The following is a 25,973-nucleotide window of genomic DNA, read 5'->3' on the forward strand; positions in this document are numbered from 1 at the left end:
ACATTACGGTGAGCAAGTGTCATGCTAGAATTACATTGACCGACAGTTAAAACCATCATTAACACCTAACAGTACAGTAACACAATCAGAGCATTCACCAAACTGTTACACCTTCTAGGACAACAATGCTTAATTTGTAAAATGGGAAGCTTATGAGTAGAAAAAAAAAACCTGCATCTCCACAAGATCAAACCACAGGTGCTCACATCAACAAGTTCACAACTGGACGTTTTGCAAACACAATCAGAAATGGAGAAACGAACACTGACCTTGCTTTTCTCCAGAACAGTAGGTCAACACCATCCTAGACAATATTAAATCATAACCTTTTTCACAAGGCCTTGGACTTTCTTTTCTGTTGAGAGCTAAATAACAGTGAGCAAGCTGCACTCTCCTATATATTAATTCCTAACTGAAAGCTTCACAGAGACAGAGATATTGACTTACGTCAGCCTCTATGCTGATGGCACACCGAGCTCGAGCCAGAACTAACCTCGATATAAACAGCCCGTTAATCAATCCGCACCACTTGCAGCCACCGCGTTTGGTGCCCTCCTTGGAATTAAGAGGCGGGAGGAAGCCGACATCACAATAATAGGCCACTTTGCACAGGGAGGAGAACGCCCATTTCCCTGCCTATTAGGCCTTTCATTTGCAAGGGGTTCTTGAGTCGAATGCTGTTCTCCTGGAGTGCAGGAGTTGTCCTACAGACTGGAGCTATAGCTGGAGACCAGTGCTATGCCCAAATCAATCAGTCGTGTGTTCATGGTGCCATGGATATGTGGAAAAAGATGCTTCCACTGAAGCAAGCAAGCTGCCTCTTAGTGGGTTAGTACACATCCACATCACAGCTCCTTTCTCAGGGTCGCTGCCACGGTATCAGGCCCTGGACAACATTCCTGGTTCATGCGGTAAAGAACTGGATTGGCCTCACTCCCCAAAATGTATATCCCACTTCATTAATCTATCCACATCCAAACACCACAAACCTATATTAAGTAGTGATGCTTTGGGGTCAGTATAAGCTATTTATTTATAGGTTCTGGAGATTTTGTTTGACCGACAAACAGCCCCTCTCCTCCACTGACATAATGTAGAGTAGGGAGAGTTTATCATCTCTTAGTGGAGGAGGTTAAAGTGAAAGCGCAGCTCTAGATACTGAATTAATTACGACAAACAATACTAAACTTCAACTGAATACACTTTTACACTTGTCTGCACTTTTACCGGAGAATCTATAAAGAAAAAAAGACTGGCAATAGTATTCCTTGTGTTTACCCCCTGTGAACGATTCAAGAAAAAACTGGAGCCCCAAAGTAATTTGCCATTTGTGACTTTTATGTAGCTTTTATGACGCTCATGCCATTTTGCATTAATAATTTTGTCCTTGGAAAAAAAATTAAATGAATGCATGGAATTTATTTTGGCTTTAACACCAGTCATGAATCCCAGCTCCAGGACAGAAAGAGACTTGTATTGTCAGACTGACTGCCTCCCAAAAACAACACGTTTCCAAACCTCACGATACACACCCAGAAGAGAACCGAAAAGTGACAAGGGAGAAATAAAAAAGTGAAACACTGGATTAATATACAAGGTGTGACAATTACGTGCCAGGACTGAATTCCATACAAACATCGGAAGTACCAACTGCATAGCAATGGAGACTTCTTGAATGAAATTAACTGAGACTGTATAAAAAATAAAAAAAAGCATTCTTAAAAAAAAAAAAAATGAAGACGACAAAAACAAAATACAGTCCTGGAAAATAACTATCACACCTCATAAGTGCTTAGAACAAAAAAAGATCAGAAAATCAAAATCCACAAGAAGTGCTCTATGGATCGACTCAGTTAATTAAAAAAAAAAAAAAAAAAAAAAAAAAAAAAAAATCAATCACAGGTCACAGGAACCCACATTCACCATTAAGAATTAAAGGCACGGTAACAATTGCAGGAGTTAGTTTCTTTTTTTAGGTGTGCGGTTATGATCAACTCAACCGTGTTACATCTGTAGGGCTGACAACCCCCTAACCTTATTCCGCCCCATTTCACAGCAGCACAGCTTTGCGAGGCTTGACCTCCGACCCCTGGATAAGACGAGGCAACAGGAGAAAAATTGGACAGTAAGACACATGGAATGGACAGACTGTTACAAACCACCCAGCTTCAAGTTCGCCGACTGAGACGCCTAGCAATGTGTCTGACAGCATCATCAGCTCAGAGACTGAACAAGTTCCCCCGCAAAAGGGGGTTAAAGCTCTGAAGTGCCTTATGAAGTGTACAGTGTTAGCACATTTCTTACTAGACACGTTGAACTCTCCCTTCCAAGAGTCATATTAATATTTAGTGTTGAAACATCATTAAACAGGAACGCTGGGATTGGAGACCAACATTTATTTCTTCACTGTCCAGTATCATGTCCAAAAAAAAAAAACCCTAAAAGGTTTTCCATCTCATGCATCCCTCTGTTTGACAATTCATGCCACAACTATCTGGGTTAAAGCATAAAGGCACAACACAAATAAATAGGACAAACACTGAAGGCCAGACTGAAACAGCAGTTGCTCGATCCATCAAAACTGCCTTTGGACTATGAACTGATGCTGGAGAGTGAAGTAGAAAATGAGACTGAATATTGGGAAGGCCAATAAAAATATCAATTTGATATCTAGCAAGACAGCTACTGCACACGTTGGTAGCTGTAAATGCCACTTGGATATATAAAACCCCCAGGTGCCTGCCTTCCCTTTCCATGACTCTTGATAAACCGAAGAGTGTGGATGACATTGACATTTTTATGGATAGAATGACTTGTTCCTGTATTAAAATTTCCCCCTTTCCCTGCTTAAACAAGTTAACAAAATACAGGACCATGACTTTGTGTCACCAAACCTTCTGATACACCCTGAACTAAACAAATCAAAACTATTTTTGAGATTTTAAACCGATTTGAACAAATCCTGAGAAACAAAGTTACATACCTTTTCTTTTCGTTAGGTTTGTTCATGAAAAGCATGATAAAATTACTGCCATTGAATCTTAGCCTTTACTCATAATTGACGGAGCAGGTAAGGTGAGGTCCAGAGGAGTGGGCTGTGGCCTGCAGGCTTTAGCCTCTGATATTTAATTTGTAGTCATCCTGTGCTGTTTATGGACCCCTTTCATATAGGACATATATTGTTTTACATATATTTGTTATTCACTGTTAAACTAAACTGAAGTGAAAAAGTAAGTTTTGGGGGAGCAGTTGTAATCTCATTTAAAAACAAAAACAAACACCTTTTCCTTTGTTAAGAAAAATGCATCTCTCGTGTAATATTGACTCCTTGATCTTCAGCCTGGCTACACAATAGTTAGGGGGCTCTGTCAGTCAGTGCTGAATTAAACATTAGTTTTCACACTATCTTCTTGCCAACATTAGCATGAGATGCACAAGCTCTTCTGTGCATCTGTTCAGTGGACAGAACCAAACTCACTTACCATTTCCAAGTGTGCATCGCAGGGGTCCCCTTATTATTGTAATTCTCTAAGTTATGTGAAAATAATGGTTAATCCTACATGTAACTCATTAAATTAAATTAACTTGCAACAACCACAATAAACTGATATTGTTGCATGACTGAGTTGAGTTACATCAAGTGGCGTCCCTGTGGTGAATACGTTGTTCCAGAGATGCACACAGAGATGCTTCTTACTGGAGTGTAAAGGGGAAAAGGTCTACCTTGCTGCTCTCCTCTATCTGTGTCCCTCGCTTCCAGGCCTCCGAGAAGATGGAGCTGACGATGCTCTGGGAGCGAACATGGCCCGAAGACAGGGTGTCCGAGACGCCGCTGTCAGACTGGTTCGAGTGGTTCGAGTGGGACTCTGCAGGAGACATATTATTAGCACACAAATGTCCTATTATAAATCAGTGCATTAAAAAAAAAACAATAGGACACTTTTGACTTATTTAAAATACGTATTGGATAACTGGATTAAACCTTAACATTATGTTTTCACTCATGTAGACACTACCACTCTGCGGTGCATTGACATTATGAGATGTCTGTCAGGGGATGGATTAAAAAAAAAAAACTAAAATACCAACTTTGCAGCACGTGTCCCACGTTAATAGGAAAAGCAAAACCGTGCTTTGACATAATGGCAGATTCATGGATGGAAACAAAGCAGGCATGTGTGGCGGATCATGAGGCCATAGTCTGAGTCTCTGAGGAGAGGAGGCAGTCTTGGCCATGCAAGAACCAAAACATTAAAGTGCCGAAGAGCTTCAGGGCAAATGGCTGAAAATCGTGGGCAATGGCCATGGCTCACCTGGTAGGCTAGAGGAACTGGAACCCGATTTAATACTGGAGCTGGAAAGGGATGACCAGTCATACGCCGCCTCCGTCCTTTTCATCGCCTCCTGGTAGTTAACATACAGCTGCTTCCCATACTGCACAGACGGAGGGAAGCACAAGACATTCAACACTAGGAAACCAAAGAACACACTATCTGTGCTTGATTGGTCTGGTCTTCCAGATCTTTGAACATCAGTATGCAAACATTTCCCATCGGTGCAAGGTATGCTAAGGTAATGTATATCCACAAAAAACAAAAAAAAATATTCAAAAGTGAAGCAAGGCATATGTGCCTTCCAGAAAGAATGCTTTGTCTTAAACTACAGTCTCCTCCCTCAGCCCGGAGACCAGCAGGCAGCGAGGCCGTCTGCTTCTCGCCTGCCGTTACCTTGGCGATGCGGATCCCGTTGACCCATTGGTGGAGAGTTCTTACATCATCGCAGCACAGGTACTTGATGTACTGAGACTTCTTCTGGATCTGTGGATGCTGCATAGCGGGGTGGGGGGCGGGGTTGGGGGAGCACACAAGGAGAGAACCATTAGCTCGGCACTGGAAGGAAAAAAATATATAATGAAATAATCACCGAGAGAGGATGGAGGCAAGGAGGCGGTGGGTTGCATTCTGTAAGGGATTCACTGAAAACAGGAGCCGAGGTCCAATGATGGCTTTGTCGGAGAAATGCCAAGATACTCAATTCAAGAATAAAGGAAGGGTAAATGGCAGTCCTACAAAAGCAGTAAAGCTAGCATGTTTGACTAAATGTTGCACCTTTGCCATACCTTTGGACACCAAAATAATAAGCTATAGGCAGTGAGGGTAAATGAGTACACACCAATTCAGGATGTAGGTCTTTCTTCATGCCATAGTAAATTAGCTGAGCAGTCTATGTCCTAACATCATTCATGTTAGTGTGGAATATATGGACTCACAGAGGAGTATTCGAAAGTAATCACCCTTCATTTGAAAAGATGGCTACATGTGTTGTTGACATGCTAGTAAAAGGTCATTACTTTGTTTAAGACTATTTGACTGGATTACAATTGGAATGTTTCATTTACTTTGTATTCAAAACAACAACAAAAAACTTTCACCATGCATAACCAACTTAAACCAGTGATGACAGGACCTTAACAGTCTTAAAAGTATGTACCAGAAGGTTTATGCAGCCAGTGTTATTCAGCGATTGATTTTGTTTAATGTTATTCCTTAAACTATACTTATCAATGATATCTTTGTTGAACACTGATTCAGACAGTTACACTGTTAAGAGTGCAGTTGATTGAACAGTTTTTCCTGAGGACTTCTCTCATTGCTCAAGAAATGGGCCCTTCAGACATTTAAGTGGGAAATGAGACCCAACTAATTTAGGAGAACCAGGTTTCTCATTAAATGACAAGTTTTTCTTCTTCTTCAGCACCATAAGTGAAGTGGTCCACTCGGGCAAGCACCTCTCATTGAAGGTTAACATCCAGTTTATAGCTTGACAAAGTCCTGGCTCTGTAGTAGCCACACAATGCCAAATAAACACAAACATGTTTAGAAGATCTTGGCTTTTTTTTGTGTGTGTTTTAAAGCATCATGTGCGTTAATCAGTTATGAACTTCAGTCATGAAGTATGTGGGGGAAAAAGCACGTCTGTTTTTGGATGCGTTTTTGCAGTGGAGCAGAAAACGAACGCGAGCTCAATTTCAAGTGATCATTTATGATGCACGGTTTCATTTTATCTGGTCTTACTTTTTCAAAGGAAAAGTTATAAAGTGTAACACAATCCGTGCAATATTGGTCTTTACACAGTAATTGAGTTCTAAGTAAAAATACCATAAAGTAATATAACTTACCTTCAAAGGAACTAAAGGGTAGTAAGGCATTAACAGACAAACCATACCTATTTTAATACCACTCCAAGAAAAATGCAAATCTCTTTATGGCCTATATAGCAAAGGTCATCTACATTTGAGATACAATTGTGGTAAAGAGCTCAGGGCCTGGAAGTCTCTCCTTAGACCACAGTGGCATGCCGACATATTTGACGTGACACTTCTGCCCAAAGAAACAGCACACATGGGTTAGTATGCCAGCAACTCTCTCTTTAGCTTTCATTTTATTCCTACTGACCTGGAATCGCATCACCCTTGCAGCTTTTCAGAATCAGGCCAACTTCTTTCTCATGGCTGCAAGGAGAGAGTTTCCCTCACACTGAATACAGACAGCGTAAAAACTTGATGTTGCTTAATTGTTGCTAACGCCTCAGATATTCTGTAATAATTTACAAACATTTTTCCAACATTACTGTAGACTACTCTCCCACCACTAGATGGCACACCACAACCACGACTTGCATGTCTGTACAGGAGTAGGGATTTATTTTACTATGCATTTTCTGTGATGCGTTTTGCCCCCCCACCCTCTCGTGCAGATCCTGGTGCATTTAACTCAGGCCTTTCTGATCCTGAGAAAGAAAAAAGTTAAATCAGGAGGAAAACAGATCAGTTCTCTCTCATAGATGTCTCAAAACCATAAGAAAAGGATCAATTACACTCCCTCCAACCTCCTACAGCACAGACAGCCCCTCCCCCCCATCTTTGCTCATTCTGATTCACTCAGTGTCACCACACTGCTGACAAGTTGCCTAAGAAACAAAAGGACAAGGACAATTTTCTCACTCTCTGTGCTGCGTGACATCACCTAGCGCGCACACAGTCTCCTACCTGCTCTCACAGCCAGGCCACTGCCAGCTTAAATAGACGACAGCCTTCCCAAGGAGGTGAGGATCAGTGATACCCACACAGACAAGCCACAGTGAAGGTTTGGAAAAATGGTACCTGAATATCTAACAGGAGAGAAGGCTTTTTTTTTTTTTCCTTCCCTCTTATCTTCTCCCCCATCAGTAGTGCTGCTCCCCCTAGTGGGACCCTCCTGCCACTGCACATCATGAAAGCAGCTCAGGCCTCGGGCTGATTTGAACACAGAGACAACCCTGTGAGAGCGGCGCTTATTCCAGAGCTGCAGATGTTCGCGAGATAAACTGCTGACAGAGAGCTGTAATCAGGCACGCTATATATAGCCGAACGGCGCCCTGTCATGTTCGCGCCTGTACTGAGTTTCTGAGGGCTCCAGTGCTGTGTCAAGAAATTGCTTTTCATGTAGTACTCTAACCCTGCTGCTCCAGAACTGACAGGGGGCAGGACCTTTCTGGACAACAGGTTTACTTAGAAATGTGAGCCAACGCAATTTGGATGCTAGGATGCCACACATTGTGCTACCTGCACCAAATGATGCTTGCTTTTTCAGTTTAGCAACCAATTGGTTTCAAAATATGTAACAGCTCAGGTGGAAGGAACATGAGAGGCCCTACAGACATGTGGTCACCTTGAATGGACCTACATGGACCTAGAAAAAACTAAAACAAAAAAAAAAAAACCTTCCTGGATACAAAAGCGGTTACATTTCCAGGGTGACTTGTGAAATCAGTGCTGCACAAATGTTAATACAATCTGAAGCGACACAGACCTCCAGGAACCTTCGCATCAAGTGCCGAAACGGGCAAGCAAAATAATGAAAGGGCGGCCCAACACAGTACTAAACTGATGGATTGAAATGGCAAGCTAAAAAGAGATGCAATAAAGAAACAAACAAACATCACATATCCCAGCTGCCACCCCCAGGCCGGGGGTGGTGTCAACACTTTCATGTATTTTATTCGAAGTTCAGTGGTGTGAAGGCTTAATTACAGTGTTACACATTTAGACCCACCCCCATCTATAATTGTTATCCTGATAAAGTGTAGTGTCTGTGTTGGCTTTAAAGAACGAACATCAAAAAGGGCCGTGTGGTTTGAAACATTTCGAATGGATTTCAAAATGATGCGTGTGAGCGGTCCACCTGTCCACCTTTCTGCACAAGAGCGCGGCTAACTTCAATCAGGGGAAACAAAAACAACCAAACAAAACAAATGAACGATTGTTGTGCTATTCTTTGTTTAAGACTCACTGTTGCTGAACTCGATTTTGAAGCGAACAACAACATGCTTCTTGAAAAATCCAGCACACGGGGTTGCAAATAATGCAAATTAGCAAGCGGGAGAATTCATGAGCTTTTTTGATCAAAGAGTGCCGTTGAAACACTTCTGGGGATATGGAGGAATTTACTTGTTAACTCTCTCACTCTCAGCTAATATTGCTCCTCTAACAGTGTGAGCGCTCCAGCAAAAGGCAAGGCCAGAATCTAGGCTTCAAATCAACTCTTAGTACTAATATTTTTTTCCAGACAGTTTGTCCAAGAAATTGTTTTTTTTCTTTTTTCTTTCTTTGCATCGAAGCGGTCGGTTATGGACAATGAACGTCTGTCTGGCAGCAGCAGAGCCATCTTGGCCAGTGCTTCAGAGATTCAAAATCCAGAGCTCTCACCAAAAATGAAACGGACACCACATTTCGTCTGAGTCTGGCTGCGTGCGTGACAGATTCCTTCTGCAATTATCTTAAATTTTAAGATTGGGGAGGACACACACACACACACTCTCTCAGATTGTCTGCCCAATGTCACTCAGTCTAGGCAGACAACCATACAAACAAAGCAGCGTGATCTGGACAGGGACGAGCTCCTCAGGAAAGCTAAGCAGGCTTGAACCGGATCCAGCAGCTGCCATGGCAGGCCTGTCAGCTGGGGCGCTACAGGGTCCGCGGTGACATGCTGGAACCACTTATCTGCACCACATCCTGCCAAACTGCCAAACAAGTGGTGTCGCTCAGCTGCGGAGACCGAACAATGGGCGGCAGTACTGACTAATGAACTGAGGAGGGTGGCTGTGTCAGAACTGGGACTGCTGATGCCGTCATGTAAGCTAATGATACAGCAGAATAAGGATGCCTTTGTATTCGCTTTTTTTATTAACTAGATATAGCTCTCTCTCCCCAAGCGCATCATTGGCAGGCAGGCGTACGCTACACTTCCAGCTCTTGCGGTTGTAAACTTCACAGTACTTCCAAAGCCCATGATTAATACAAGCAGAAACGAGTGATGGCTAAGCAAAAGCAGATGGCTTCAGCACGCTGGCCGCAATTGATGCAGATCAAAGGTTAGAAAGAACCGTTATTATTGGCTGGAGTAAATTGCGGTCACTGATGATCCAGAAAGCATGTTTATAGAAGCAGTGGATGGACACCGCATGGTCAGTTATATACAGCGTCTAAATCAAATAATCAGGCCAAGCACGAGATTCCTGGTTGTCTTTCATAATGAGTTTCAAAGCGGCAAATTATAAGCCAATTGTTTTTTTAATTCTTTTTTTCCCCCCCTATGTTTAAGTCCTACTCTTCTTCTGAACATAACTCCTCTCTCTGCTGGAATGCTAAATACTAATATGTCATTCACATTCAATATAAACTTCTGCCTCAGAAATTCTTATAGACACTGCAGATTGATATACGAGTCTTCATACTGGATAGCTAATACACTTTATTTTAGTAAACAGGAATTGTGTTACGCGGTATGTTGACAACCTCAGGGACTACATACCAAGAAAAAAATGTTAATGTAAGCCTTAGTTCTACGCCATTATGTGCCTAAAACTGCTGTTAATGAATGCATGTAAATCACTAGAGCTTTTCAGTGCTTTGACAATCTAGAAAAGCTTTTTACAGATGCTGGGCCCTTTCTAAATAATTGACTATTAGAATACGACAGATTGTAAATAATTTACTGTAATAGCACTTTTGTAAAGGTGAGTTTTAAAATGGTTTACCGAGCTGCTAAGAGTAACGAACAATGAAGTCACAACAACAAAGTGCGGTTAATGGAGAAAGCAGGTTTGGAGAAACGAAGCAAAGCAAACACACACAGATAACATACAAATGACTCGGAAACAGAGGTTTGACAATTGCCTTTGGGGACGCCACGGCACGAAATCTCCCGGCTTCTCCACAAGTGTTTTACAGACAATAACATTTCCTTTGTGTGCTGTAAAGTTTGTCTCCTTTGCTTCAGGCCTATTTGCGTTGTCCCCTTGAGATAAAAGCATTCACACACGCACCAAAAAAGGGAGTGTCAGTCGCCAGCCACTGTTTTGCATTGACACCTACTTGGGAGCATTTTGAATCCACCCTGATGTGGGTTAAATAAGGACAACTACAGACAAGCTGGTTCTTGAGTCCAGTTCAGGAACTGAGTGGCGGCCATGACTCAGCTGCCCCACAAACACAACACAGCCTTCATTGCTCACTGGCCCTCCTACAGCAGTCAGCGTCAGGGGCAATGAGTGGTAATGCGGACGGTAATCCTGGTCCCAGTCAGGATACATTGCCAAAAACATATTAATGAGAAGTGTGTTTCACTTTCATTACAGCGCTTTTGAGCTCAACTTCGACTCACTAAGATTGATAAAGTGTCCAACGGACTTGTTAAGTTGCTTCTGCTGCTCACAACCCTCCAACAACTGAAACAACCGTCTCAGTGTATACTTGTGCTACAGACTGAGACCGCTTCTCAGACATGGTAGTCTTTAAAATCATTTAAAAGTTAAGTTATTGGTATATCACATTTGAAAACTCAAGAAAAAACAAAAACGTGACTTTCATCATGGCAAAAACACAGGATTTTCTATTCACTTCACTACAGTCCACATGACGTTCTGAAATAAAATACTGTTGCTGGCTCTGCAGTTGTTTATGATAACTGGATTTCTCGTTCTTGGCAGGGCTGGACGAACATTTGTATGCAAACTCCAGGACATGTAGCGGACTCTCAAAGCCTTTCAAAATGTGTCTTTGATTGTTCATTTGTATGCAGTTCTGCTCCTATATCATATCCCAAGCATATTTCCAAGGCGGTTAATTAAACACACAACTAGAGTTCAGCAAAACAAAGCAGAAGCATGAAAACTTATTTTGAAAATTGTGAAAGTACACTTTAACTCTGTGGAGCTTATTTTTCTACAAGCATTTCAAGCCTGATCTGTAGTGTTAACTATTTTTAAACTAATTATGGTTTCCAGCTCTCTTGCACTATATATTGTGAAAACTATTTGTTAAAAAAAACTGTTGGATTTTTAAGGGAAACATTCTAACTATCACATCAAGCGTTACCCTGAAATTACTAGTCTGTCCCCTTAAAGCTACTTTTCAACATCTATATAAATCCCTATGGGAAATCACCTAAATGTACATACATTTTCTTCTCTTTTGTCATTTTGTTTCTTTCCTGAATGTTCAGGCATAAAAGCACAACAAATCAATTGGAATTATTCACTATTATATATTCCTCATTTCAAACAAATCCAGGAATCTGTTCAATCCAAAACAAGTTTAAAACAGGAAACATTTCTTAGCTTTTTCTTTCCCCTCCCCGTTTTGGCCAAGACGTGGTTGTCTGTTTTTACAATACAGGATCATGAGTTTTAAAAAATAAATGTGGCAAAAAAAGCTAAATTTGAAAAGCTGCTACTAGAAGGGGAAAGGCTTTCCTGTGGGGAAACTCCCTCTTCAACACCCTAAAATAAACCTGAGTGTTTTAAAGTGCTAAATGTGGGTTCAGATCAGGCTGATATATAAATCTCTTCTAGCCCTTTCCCCTGCTAATGAGATGTGCGCATATGACCCGTCAGACTCAGACCTTCTTGTTAAAAGCTCTTGCAGCAGAATTTATTGCAATGATATTGATTCAACAAAACAGCTTAGTGATTTAAAATCTACCACTTTGGCCATGAAAGGACAGCTAATTGATTAAAAGAGGGAGAAACTATATAGAGAAAAATATATATATCTTTCTACATGGAATGGGCAACAGCATCCACCAAGATTCTAGGTCTTTGGATCTTTTATGTAGGTTTGTTCTGTTTCTTTAAAACCCCACCACAAGCTATGGATAAATGTAGTATTAGAGAGGTAGATATTGGAGATAGTTTGTTCTGGGTTGTGGGTTTGGAGCAAGAAAGCAAGTCTGCAGAAATCTTTCTATGAGCCCCTCCCCATGCACATCTTCAGAGCTTCCTGTTGAAGATTGTGTTCCAAGGAAGGCCCAACCTATTCTTAGAACATCTGGGGGTTCTAGAGCAGCCAAATTATTTTTGTTTTGTAAGAATTACCTTCAGGGCTAAGCAGTAGTCAGTTGGAGCTTTGTACTTGTTACGGTAGTCCTGTCCATAATAGACATTTACATGGTCCAGCTGCAGGAAACAGACCAGATCCCTTGAAACCTATGAAAGAGAGAGAGAGGAGAGAAAACAAATTAGACAAACATCTATATCTTTAAAAGCTTTACAAATGTAAAACACTGCCAACTGTATGCATAGTAACATATTCCTTTTGCCTTTACATTATTTGCGTTTGTAATCTTTTAAGACTCTTATCGGTCACGCGCAGTCAAGTGTGCCTGCCAACAGGAAAGCAGAAACTTCTCAAACTTTGATATGGGGCCCACTTCTCTCAATGATGGATTTTAAGCCTGGGCTCTGAAGAATTAATCTTGCCTGAGAGAACACAGGCCTGCCATTTATTTTGCTGCCAAAGGTGCCTTAGTATTCGGAAGGAGATCCGATGGATTCTGGAGTCGTACATTCGCTGGAGGCCGAGAACCCCAAATGGGATTATTGTAAGGAAAGTGTGTGCTACAGTTCTGCACGTTTCCATACGAGTGACAAATCCCATTAGAAGTTCTGCCAGAAACGTTCGTACCATCTCAAGCAGATGGCTTTGTGTGGAAAACAAGTACGGTGTCTCTGGCTTATTTGTATTCAGGTAGTTATTGCTGAATTTCTCACTGAACCCAAGCAAAAACCCTTTTAAGTTAGTGTTTCGTCTACAAGATCAGACAGGTTTTAGGGAAGCTTTTGGAAGATGGGAAGAAAGAGAGGTAGACTACAGGTGTCTGGTTTCTATCTTAATTTTCTATCTACATCTGTAAGCCAGTGATGTTTGTTGGTGTGCTGGTTTAATTTGGTTTTAGGCAGCTCAGGGCTGGATACATGGATAAAAATGGCAAATAAAAAGTCACTTCTAGTGTGAACAGGGGAGTTTGAATAAATGTACAGTTAATCTACATAAGTAGGCTTGGAGTCCTGAGTAGCTCAACCAATAAAAGCCTCCATTTAAAGCACTCAAAAAACTAAGCTGTGGACAAGAATTAGGAACGGGTATTAAGAGGGAATGGCACATTACCCAGGGTAATAAACCCTCATCCAACCAAAACAGTGGTTTATTGAGAAAATGACAGCCAATTGCTTTTCACACAATTTAATGCAAGCAATGAAACACTGTAGTGGTTAGTTAAACTGTGAAAGGGTTTGGCCTTGAAGAAAGAGGTTAATGGTAACCATTAGGCCCTGTAATTAAGTGTTTGTTGGCACAAGCCACATAATTGGAGTAATGCAGGATAAATCATGACCCTGAAATACCCATTAAGTTACTTTATACCCCAAAATTAATAGCATGGTTCACAAATCTGAATAACCAATGGTATACCTATTATTATTATTATCATCATCATCAGGTATTCTTTGTGTTGTGGCTGACTGTTTTGTCACACTACAGAGCTCAATGTCACCAATGTCTCATTCCCACTGCACTGTGGGAAGGAAAAAATGCAAAAGGCCACAAGATGTTTGAAATTAAATGAGTCAAATGCAAAAAAAAAAAACATCTCCAATAAAACAGTCACAACTTTCACTTTTCTTTTTTGCTCAGGTACAAACAGATAAAAGTAGTATCCATCTCTTATCAAAATAAACTACAGCTAAATTTCCAAAACTATGTACTTACAAATACCTGTGGAGTCGTGGCAGCAAATTTGCTTCTGGAGCAAACCGTTATGAAAAGCAGCCTTCAAATGAGCTGTAAATGTAAATGGCAAATAGCCTTTACAGCAACATCCAACATCCTTGGCTGTTCAAAGCAATAGATGCCAAGACAATTTGGAATTTGTAGACCTTCATTAGACAGCCTAGAAGGAAGATGTTCTCCTGGGTTACTTCGATAATGTATCAAATAATGATGCAAAAGCAAAACAATTATTTCGGAACACCTTTAATTAATTTGCATGTCTGTTTCAGCATATAGGCTGTCCAGGCCCAACCAGGTGGCTCAATCACTGAAGACAAGAATCCAGACAGGCTGCCAGCCTGCCTCCAGCATTAATACATTAGTGAGAGCGCTCAGTAAGGCAACGTTCGGTGCCTTTGATTGCAAGAGGTTAAATAAACATTGCATTTACAGCATACTGCAAAGCTGGTTTCCTTGAATGTTTTCCTAGGGGAGAGGAAAGTTCTTCATGAGTCAGAAACAAAGCACAGCGGATGATAAAAGTAGGGAGTTAAATAAGAGGAAGGGAAGTGCATTTCATAAAAAGTCTCCTTCCCCCAGAATCTTTTTACAAACCTCCAGAGCCTCAGAGATTAAATCCACACTTAGATTCAACTATCCGATCACAAAAATATAGCGCACAGAAATAGGGATGTGTGATAGATGGTTTAATATGCAGAAAGACTTATGGTCAAGTCACATTTTCAGTGATTATCACAAAGGGGGTGACACAGGAAACTGGTTGCAACATAATTTGTAAAAGCTAATTTGGTTCAGTAAATACATAACTTTGAAGCGGTTAAAATGCATTGTGCTTCTATGGTAATTTAACAAATATGATGGTATTAAAGGCTTTAAGAACCAGTTTGCTACCAATTTGTTATTTTGGTCCTTTTGATAAATCATAGCATTTACACCAGTCTTCTGTTGTAGGCACTATAATAGTTGCCATAATTATCTCCATGACTACAATTTTCTAGGTTTTTACATCAACCTATTTCTCTATTGCCTTTTCAAAAACTCAAGTGTAGACTAGCCCCATTATACATTTAACTACAGATTAGGTTTATGATTATGATTACCAGATTAAGGACTTTTAGATTACACACATTAAAATCAAATGCAGAATGCCATTTCATCAAATTGTTATCCCTGTAAATGACATAACAGCCTGTCTTAATTAAAAACAGAATCTCAGGTCATTAACAAATTACACAAAAGGTAAATTAAAAAAGGAGCTTAATGGAATCCTTCACAAAACAAACTGTTGATGATACGATAACAAAAGATTAAATGCTGTGCAAAGCATGTGGCAATAGAAAGCAAGTGCTTGGAGGGCAGTATTTAACAAAACATTACATGATGGGAACAGTGTTACTGGTGCTTAACTTCAACAACAAAAGAACTGTAGTAAACAGGAATTTACTGCATTTTACAAGATGAACTCTATCCATACGAGATCTTATATACAATCTTTTAACACTTGAATTGTGCTGAACAAAAATATTACTAAATTTCTACTAAGATGCTTGTAAAGTCCCTTAGAGTATAACGAGAAGGTCTTCCCGATAATGGATAATTCACCAATTCGGTTCTTCAGTCTGAGGGTTGTTAATAGTCTCAGACCCAGAGCTTCCATGTCCTATTAGCGCTCTAATTGTATTTTAAAAGACATCTCTCTTTGCATGCAAAGCATTCACAAGATGTTTGCATCTTCTTTCATTAGCTGAAACACAGCATGACAGGCAACTACCTAATCAGTGAAAACCAGTTTGTTGAGGGAAAGAAAGACTATTCTCTGCTAGTCCATATCACATTATCGGTACCGTTTACGTAGGCCAACATTTCTGATACAGTGAAGGAGAAAGACTGCAAACCATGCAAGGCCACAGTATTAGCTCTGCTGAAATGATCAGATCGACAGGTGTGGGGAAGTATTTACAACCTTTACTTGAAGCAATGTTATTCAGTGATGCATAAATACGTGTTAATTTAACTGTACTGATTTAACATTTTCAAGATAACCGAAAACTAGACATTTCAATTGAGATTAGATAGGAGATGGTTTGTCACTCCAATTAATATTGTTGTAAAATCATGGGTATAAATAGGTGGTATTGCAACTGTATGTTGTAGCATAACTTAAGTGTGTTACTTTAAATGTTGGGTTTTCCTCCTCTTACTGCTTTGCTAACTATTCAATGTGATTCTAAAGTCTGTGTGTGTTTGTGACATCAACACTGCAAAAACAGGGGAACAAGAATAATTGTAACCCTGATTTAATGTGAAAAGTAATTTAACGTTCAAGTATTTCACCAATGCCTGAACGGATTCAATCTTTCCGTCACTTATAAAAGATAGCTTGCCCTTTCGTCCCCTTCAAAACTGTGATACTGACCCAAATTGAAAGAGCTGGCACTGTAGCCATGCAATTTTTACTCTGAGCCCGTGGTTTCCTGTTTGCGGACGGCGAAGTGGCAGCCCTGCAGTGCTACAGATGCCAGAGGTCCTTCTCTGGGAGTGTGAGCTAAAGCCAGAACCGAGGCCAAACAGAGGGCAGGCCTTTCAGATCTCAGAGAAAGAGAGAAACGTGATTTGGCTCCAGGGAGGGCAGGACTGCACCTCACCCGTGGAGTTAATGACCCAATCAAAGCCGCCTCGCAAACAGGCCTGCGTGGTTCTGTTTATGCGCAAACAGGAAATGCCAAACTCGGGATTTGTAATCTCTTCTGCCAAACTATACACTGACCATTACATACAGGATGGGCCATGGGCAAGAAGCAACACACGGGCCATAGATTTGCAGAGACAGTCATCAATCGTGTATGTTTGAAGATGGGATAAACACGCAGGTTTTGCACTCATCCCCGGATGCGGTTTAGAGGCAAAAATCCAGGGCAGAAAGCACTTTGGCTGCGACACTCCTATAAATACAGCGTGACAAGAGGATTCCCCGGGCAGCTGTAACCCTCACATGAACTACCGCAGCAAAGCACCATGCCAGCCTCTCTCACTGCCTTGCTCAGGCAGATATAAGCCTCTCATCTACACTATTAATGGGTCAGAGCTTGGAAAATGACCCACAAATATATAAGTGCAGCAATGAACAAAGGGCCATTTATCCACCATGGTCATAAACAACGGGAGGAGCGACAAATTTGGAAAGCATAGTAATATTTACGTCAACTCATTAGATATTTAAATACAGTAGGATGGAAATGTGTTACAGCACCTCAATATCTGACCTTTATTGTACATTCCTTGCATGCATGGTTCGTACATAAAAACACATGTCAATACAGCACGTTTGTTTACTTATTTTCTAGCTCTGCCACTAGTCTGTCACTCGGAACAGTGTCCTCCTTGTTAAAGCTACATTTAAACCGACATGTCACAAGCTAAAGAGCTGCAAAAACAGTTATGAAGCGTTATAAAAGTGGTGAAGAAAGATTGCCAGAACCTTTAAAAAAAAAATGTCCAAGAAAACGAGTTATGAAATCGGTCAGGCATTGAGAATGATTTAAAAATACTGTAAATGTTTCAATCTTTGCATAATTTCAGGATGCAACAAACCGCTCCATCAGCTCTAACATAATTACTAATTTGCTAAGAGGAAATTGCTGCTTAATGCTGCATTTAACCAACAATTTATCATTTATTTTACTTGAAAACCTGTCCTATTTCATATTGTGGTCTGAAATGGTCACCTTAGGTATTTTACACTGATAATTCTCAAGGCCTGACCTACTTAAAAACCCCAGTCCACTGCTTTCTATGCTATTAGAGCTTCTGTTCACAATAATTATAATATGTATTTATATACCTCTGCTGTGGCAATTGGTGAAGGGGAAATTACCCCAAGGATGTATTCCCTCTGTGATGACGTTACTGCAACCACAGATGAAGCTTTACAAACTAAAATAGGGTAGTCAGGTGATACAGATGGGAAAGATTTCACACCTCAAACATATGCCTACTTAATGTATATAAACACAGGACTGACCAGTACAATTTGGGTGGAAAATGAATCCATTAAAAAGCTGAAGCTGAAGCTGAAAGCTTGGTCAGACACTAACAAGAAGCAAGTGAATAACTGACTAAAAGTTATCCAGAAATGTGTAAAAAGGCTCTGTAAAATTGTATAAATCAATAAATGGGCAACGGTTTGTGACAATTTCTAAATAAGATTTATTCATTATTAATTTGGTTGGTTCCATTCCATTATGTTTTATCTTAGACTCCTGTCAAAACAAAAGGATTGTTTAACTTCTAATGAATGGTTTTAAATTGGATACTCTAACCACCAGCATTCAAACCTACATTGAATCATTTTGTTTTTTTCACCAGTCATTTTGACAACATTTTACACTTAAAGTCAGTATAATAGATAAAATAAGGTTAAAGTTTATTCCTTCATGCTGTGTAGAAAGATCTGCCCTGCAGAATGGGGTCATCTCTATTTTTCAGCCGTGTGAATTTGTCTTTTCACATCCAACCGACTTCAGCCTAACACAGGGAATGCTGATAGGGCAACTTGGCTTTCCATTATCATTTTTAAGTCTTATGTACCAACAGAATAAATAAAAACTCTGAGAAACCCCTTCCTTCCTGTTCCTCTCAGGGTATAGTCTTAAGAGTGCTCTGACAATTGCTCCCAGAATGTAAAACCCGATAGAAGTGAGTTTTTTTGGTTTGATTTTTGCACACATTAAACATCTGGTTAACTAAATCAATAATTGTAAGGGTACCTGGATATCATGCTGATACTCTACTAAATGAATCTGCCTAAATACCAGTAAAAACATATTTTGCTCTTTATTAGGCTGTACTATTGCATCACCTAACAGAATCAACTCTAGCCTCAATCAGCAAAGAAATTAGTATTCATCTAGAGAAGCCATATCCTAGATGGTGTGAGAAGATGAACGACAGGGACTGAAGTCAGACTGAGACTAAGCTTCTTGAGCACGGAAAGCAGACTGACAGACACAGCCAAGAGTTTGAGTTCATGGTAACAGGTCCTCTGGGTTTACAGAGGAGAGGGATCAAACGCACTCCTAAATTAGCCTCTGTCTGGAAAGAAGAGAAAAGGAATCGAGGGCATGTATACTGCATGGGTCACCCAATTGAAGGGAGAGCACTTTTAAAAGAACACGAAGTAGGGGGAGAAAAAACGACTAGACTATCAACAATGTTCTCACGAAGAGAGAACTTCACCCACTACGGTGCTTCACGAACACAAACAAAACTGGTTTCAGGCAATGAAGTAGATTGTTGATCCTTTTGCTGGCAGGTTAACTTTTTCAGTGATCAATATGGTTCTGTATACAGGCTGGTCTATTCCACAGCTAGTGTCCTGTCCCCAGATTAAAGCACAGGGGTCTTGTTCCCATACAGGACTGATGTGACTGATTGGCACTCACCTTGGCCTTTCCCTTGGGCACAAAGTAGATCCCAGAAGCCCGCAGCAAGAAGTAGCGTTTCTTCCATGATTTCTTTCCATCTTCCTTCAGCCACAACACTCCCTCGATCTCCGGGACGGTCACCGAGCTCCCGCAGAAGCACTCCTGAGGGGAGAGGAGCACAATTTGAGTCTTGTCTCAGTGATAAGACTTCAGTTGGACAAGTAAGTACATACTGTAGATATTTCTCTAAATGTTCCTACTCTACAACAAGGACAAATCCCACCCGTTCCTATTTTGTCTCACCTCCAGTAGTGCTTCCTTATTTCTGTCTGCCATTTCTGAGGTTTCCTTTTTGCCAAGCAAGTAGTTCTGGGAAGAAAGAGACAAGCTAATTAATTCTAGAGGAAAAACACTGCATCTCTTGATTTGCATGGTTCACTGCACACAGCTTTCAGAGAAGAAAGCAGTAAGAGAGTCATTTCAAATATCTGAAAGACAAGGGCTTTAAAAATCAGTCTTCCCACTCCAAAGCATTCTTCATAGTTCTCGTATGTAAAGCTCGAAAAAGTAAAAATCAAATCAAACTACTTGGGAGCACCTGCTAACCCTTGAATGAAACTTCCTGGTTTTGTTTTACCTCGTATGTGCTAATTGGATTACATTCAGGGGCACAAATGTTGCTGTTAAAAGCTTTTTTCTGGGTTTGAGGAAAGGTGCTATTCAGTTTGGAGTGTTTTTTTTATGGACACCTGTACCTTTTCAACCAGAATGGTAATATTTTGCTATAGAAGTTTATTTGCTATTCTTTCCTACTGTAAAAAATGGGTATGTGCAAACCACCATAAAAGTGCAGAATTACTGACTGAATTACTATAAATCTTTTCCTTCTGTATAGTCGTCTTAAGGTTCCCAATGCAGCTCTTCACAGCCAATAAAACCTCATGTGCCCTTAACAGTACAGCTGGACTGAAGCATGAGAAATTACAGAGGTACTAGTGAAATGGATAAGTTACTGAACACATCAATATAACAGAAAAGAGGTTGGAGATTAGTAATGTCAGCCAACTATGTGACTGCAAACATTTAAGCTTACAATTACTTCCCCCTAGTTGTATTGGAGAATTGTATTTTTTAAAAGGTTTTTGCTATTGTCTAATCTAGTTTCTATTTTCAGCATTTAAGATGATTCATCAAATTTAACCAGATGCGCAAGTTGATCAAGACCCGATTAGGTTTCTCTTGAGCATCTTCTATCGGTGGTCAACAGATAACGTGGATTTGTTGCTTGTTTAAGGTAATCTAAATTTAATTTTATAACTATAACTCCCATTGTTCACGGTTTAAAAGTAATTCCAAATGTCCAATTAAGCTTTTATAGCATTTCCAATTAAGTAATCTCGAACATAAACTTAAAAGCAACCCTAGAACAAGGATTTACGATCATTAAGGTAGACAGTAGGGATCGGATAATATACCATTTCCATGGTGTGTTAACCGTGAGAAAAATACCATGGTAACTGTAATATTATGGTACAAATCAAGCAACTTATTTCTCTATAACTAGTTACTATACTGAAGAATATAAAAATATGCTCAACTTGTTTAATATACTAATGGAGCTTTTTTTTTTTTTTTTTTACAGAGGGACAGTATAAATAAAACTCAAATTTAGGCAGCCCTCATTACTAACGATTACCCTTTTGCTCAAAAGAACGCTGTGCTGCAGGCCTTGTCATTTTACTTAAGAGCTGTCTTTTTTTTTTTTTTAAACGTCAGATTAAATTGTTACGCTGCAGATGAATCCAACATGCAAATAAAAATTAATCATTAGTAAATAAAGTGCAGTTTGTTTGCTGGTAAACAGAATTAGAAAATAAGCAGCCATACTGCTTAAAACACAAACATTAACTAATATCAATCTGATTGATTTGAATAAATTTGTTTTTAAATGATGAAACATGCCTGGACCTTACTATATATTTAAAAAAAAAAATCTATCTATAAAAGGCGAGAATTTTGAAATGATTTTTAAAATGTCATTTTAAAATTAAGCAATTTGCGCTTTAATTAATCTGTGCATAGATGGGTATACCTCTAGTGTATTTATAAGATACTTTTGAGATATTTGCATACATTTGCATACAAAGGTGGATGGGTTTCAACCACATTCACAAACTTCTACTTCTGCAGCATCTACAAAAAGGAACTCGATCTTCAAACACTACGCCATCTTCTCATATCCAAAATACATCTATGCAGTTAATTGAATATGTTTTGAGAGTTTGAAAAGATCTTCATTGGGCATTGGGCCAATATTTGAATTATCATCATTTATCATTGCTAATGACGACCAACTGAATAGTACTCTTTCCAAAACAAAATTGTACTACGAATTAGCATCAATAGTAAGCTTCCAAAATAAGGGAACCTGCTCGGCGAGTATTATCAAAACTGAATAGGATTATATAAAATGTTATCAATGCAGTTTTTTAAATTTCTAAAGCAATAAGCCCTACTGGTCCTGCATGTCACAGCGCCACAGGAATGGCATCAACAGTGAGGGAAAAAAGTATTTGATCCCCTGCTGATTTTGTACGTTTGCCCACTGACAAAGAAATGATCAGTCTATAATTTTAATGGTAGGTGTATTTTAACAGTGAGAGACAGAATAACAACAAAAAAATCCAGAAAAACGCATTTCAAAAAAGTTATCAATTGATTTGCATGTTAATGAGTGAAATAAGTATTTGACCCCTTCGACTTAGTACTTGGTGGCAAAACCCTTGTTGGCAATCACAGAGGTCAGACGTTTCTTGTAGTTGGCCACCAGGTTTGCACACATCTCAGGAGGGATTTTGTCCCACTCCTCTTTGCAGATCCTCTCCAAGTCATTAAGGTTTCGAGGCTGACGTTTGGGAACTCGAACCTTCAGCTCCCTACACAGATTTTCTATGGGATTAAGGTCTGGAGACTGGCTAGGCCACTCCAGGACCTTAATGTGCTTCTTCTTGAGCCACTCCTTTGTTGCCTTGGCTGTGTGTTTTGGCTCATTGTCATGCTGGAATACCCATCCACGACCCATTTTCAATGCCCTGGCTGAGGGAAGGAGGTTCTCACCCAAGATTTGACGGTACATGGCCCCGTCCATCGTCCCTTTGATGCGGTGCAGTGGTCCTGTCCCCTTAGCAGAAAAACACCCCCAAAGCATAATGTTTCCACCTCCAGGTTTGACGGTGAGGATGGTGTTCTTGGGGTCATTCCCCCTCCTCCAAACACGGCAAGTTGAGTTGATGCCAAAGAGCTCGTGTAGTTCTGGGCTGATTCCTCACTGTTCTCATGATCATTGAAACTCCACGGGGTGAGATCTTGCATGGAGCCCCAGACCGAGGGAGACTGACAGTTATTTTGCGTTTCTTCCATTTGCGAATAATCGCACCAACTGTTGTCACCTTCTCACCAAGCTGCTTGGCGATGGTCTTGTAGCCCATTCCAGCCTTGTGTAGGTCTACAATCTTGTCCCTGACATCCTTGGACAGCTCTTTGGTCTTGGCCATGGTGGAGAGTTTGGAATCTGATTGATTGATTGCTTCTGTGGACAGGTGTCGTTTATACAGGTATAAAAGACACCTGGGAGCCAGAAATCTTGCTGATTGATGCAAATCAATTTATAACTTTTTTGAAATGTGTTTTTCTGGATTTTTTTGTTGTTATTCTGTCTCTCACTGTTAAAATACACCTACCATTAAAATTATAGACTCATCATTTCTTTGTCAGTGGGCAAACTTACAAAATCAGCAGGGGATCAAATACTTTTTTCCCCTCACTGTATAGTGTTATGCATTTATGGTAAACCATAGATCTGTATACCACCCATGCCAAGTAGACAGTTTAAGCGATACAATCACCAAGAGCTTCAATGCCTGTTAAAACAAATTACGTCTCCGACTCATCTGAAATAGAATACAGTTTAAAATAGCCATAACTTCAGGACATGAAATATGGATCTAGCAAGCCCTACTTCATTTAATGATGCCTTTTGATGTCTACAACATAACACTGCTTCTGAAACCATTTTTAAAAATGAATTTTCTCTGTGAAATGTACCCCAGAAACCCTTAATTAAGTTCTTAAGAATTTGGAACCCACATCAGCCCCTGCAAGGCCAGCATGTGGCGCCGAGTCTCTGGAAACTTGTTGGGTATTTTTAATTAATAAAACGGCATGAATTAAACATGTGCATGAGATTGTTGAAGGAAGAGCATTACGGAAAAGAAATGGAAAACTGCTGGTCGAACTTCAGGCCCACAACCTTTCAGAAAGATCAATATTTAACTATTAGAATGTTGGATGAGAAAAGAGTCAGTTCTGAAGGCTCATATACTCAAAGGGATAAGGCAATAGGAAAGTAGCAAATTGCCTGGCAGGCTAATAACTGATCAATTTAATTCTTTCATGGCACACAGAAGGGTGACCTAGTTTTCTGCAGACCGTCTAAGCCTGCCATGCAAAAAAGAAAAATGCAACTGTGCCACACATTAAGTGACCTTATTGTGTCTCCCTCACCTGTGGGTTCTTGAACAGGGCGTACTTTTCAATCCGCTCAATGAACATGAGCTTGTTCTGGCTGTCCCTGGTCCAGTTCAGCAGGTTCTCCACCAGGTTCTCGTGGTCTTCAAATATCCTCTCTAGAGAGGAACCGAAAGGGAATGGGTTAGCTGGTTTGCCTTGCGTTCAAGTGGTCAGCTCACAAAAGAGGAACTGCTCTCTCATGCAGTTTACCAGCTATATTTGAGATGCGAGTGAAAGGCTTTATCATTTTGTCTTTCTGTGCCTGAGTCTATTCTGTTGCCTATGTTCAAAATAAATGTCTACATCAGGGTAAGGCAACCCTGGTCTTGGAATGCCAAAGACACTTTGTTTGTTTACCCCAAAACCCTTAATACATTATTTGACTCAGTGATTGGTTATAATTGGTTAATTTACGATAATTTTCAGTTGTTCCAGGTATTTATTAATTGATGATTGAGAGAACTCTACAAAACCTGCAGGACTGTGTCACTGTTGCCTACAGCAGGTAGACTCATTCATCTTCTTCCACTTTCTGTCAGACAAAGGTTGGATAAGGACTGGGCCAAAACACCTCCATGAACACATTGTTAATGTCGAAATGTTTATACTTCAGTATACAGTGCGTGCCGTAAGTCCTCTCTTATTCGATCGGTGAATAGAGATGATTTCTCTCCCACAGAGCACTAGACTCAAAGCACACTTTCACATGTGATACTGCAGCCGGGATTTCTGCAACAGTGCACACAAGAGGGCTGAAATATTTATAGCTCACGTGCAAATGGATAAATCTTGGCATCTCAGATCTTCCATTGATAAATGCATCCGTGAGCAGTGTGTCAGAAAAATAATGATCACAGAAACTAAACACGATAAAGGCACTGCTGTAAGTATATCCTTAAAAGCAACTAGTAATGGTGAAAATTGACATTGAAGCTTTTCATATTTTTCCTCAGAAGAAACATTTGGTGGTCTTGTCCAATATACATTTTTGTGGGATTCCTAATTTTAACAGCGGGACTCTTTAAATATAGCACAACAAAGTCTGAGTGTTAATACTGATCCACAGATGGGGAAGAATTTCCAGCAAAAATGTGTTCGGAAAAGCAGTTTTTAATGGGGATCAAAAGAAATGTGTATCAGAGAGCTGAATTGTCCATATGGCTGTATGTTAAAAATAGCTGTAATGACCAGTAAAACTAGGCAAGTAAAAGCAGTTTTGCATTAACATTCCCACATACCGAGTCACAAAGAGGATAAGAGGAGGGGATTTCCTTTAATGAAACGGATCGCGACTGTTGTGTCCAAACCTGCTCTCAAAACCACTGGCAAAAAAAGCACAGTGCGACAGAGATTCAATTTCACACGACAGGAAGTTAGCCGCGTTTAATATAGAAATATGTCCGGGAGAATACGTAAGATGGAAAACGTAATCCTACAAATAATCGCCCCAGAATCTTAAACTGAGGGAAGACTATTTGTAGGAGGCGGAAGAGCGGTTATAAGAGATAAGAGTAACTATGAAGTACATGGAAGAGTGAGTATTGGCTGTAAAGGAGAGGAGATGAATTTCAGTTTCAAAGCAAGAAAAGTAAACGGAAGACATTTTTGGCACTCTGATCTGTACGATATACTAGTATTTGATCAGAAACCACTGATGGAACATAAAAATACCAGTAATAGTAGCAGCAGTAAAAATAATAAATCTTGAGTATGCAATTGAATCTTACACACTTGCAACATACACAAACAATGATTCAGATTAGTTTCCATTTCAGGTTAAAACAGAAATCATTCCCAATATTCCATGTATTAAAGCACCATTTCTCTAAGGCCAGTTTTTTCCAACTCTTTTCTACAGTTCTTGCCAAATA

At 40.0% G+C, this 25,973-nt stretch overlaps 1 protein-coding gene across 7 annotated transcripts in view; it reads right to left on the bottom strand.

Annotated features, from left to right (window-relative positions):
* raph1a (Ras association (RalGDS/AF-6) and pleckstrin homology domains 1a) overlaps window positions 1–25,973 on the bottom strand; it is a 131,268-nt gene that overhangs the window by 5,981 nt on the left and 99,314 nt on the right. For all 7 annotated transcript variants that reach the window (XM_066688380.1, XM_066688381.1, XM_066688383.1 and 4 more), the window contains 7 exons: window positions 24,097–24,218; window positions 19,837–19,902; window positions 19,552–19,695; window positions 12,418–12,528; window positions 4,728–4,826; window positions 4,314–4,434; window positions 3,724–3,866 (listed from right to left, as the gene is read on the bottom strand). In XM_066688380.1, coding sequence (XP_066544477.1) covers window positions 3,724–3,866; window positions 4,314–4,434; window positions 4,728–4,826; window positions 12,418–12,528; window positions 19,552–19,695; window positions 19,837–19,902; window positions 24,097–24,218 — 806 coding nt within the window. The remainder of the gene's footprint in view (window positions 1–3,723; window positions 3,867–4,313; window positions 4,435–4,727; window positions 4,827–12,417; window positions 12,529–19,551; window positions 19,696–19,836; window positions 19,903–24,096; window positions 24,219–25,973) is intronic.

The sequence above is a fragment of the Amia ocellicauda genome, chromosome 16 (assembly GCF_036373705.1).
Source record: "Amia ocellicauda isolate fAmiCal2 chromosome 16, fAmiCal2.hap1, whole genome shotgun sequence".
In the NCBI taxonomy this organism is placed as follows: domain Eukaryota; kingdom Metazoa; phylum Chordata; class Actinopteri; order Amiiformes; family Amiidae; genus Amia; species Amia ocellicauda.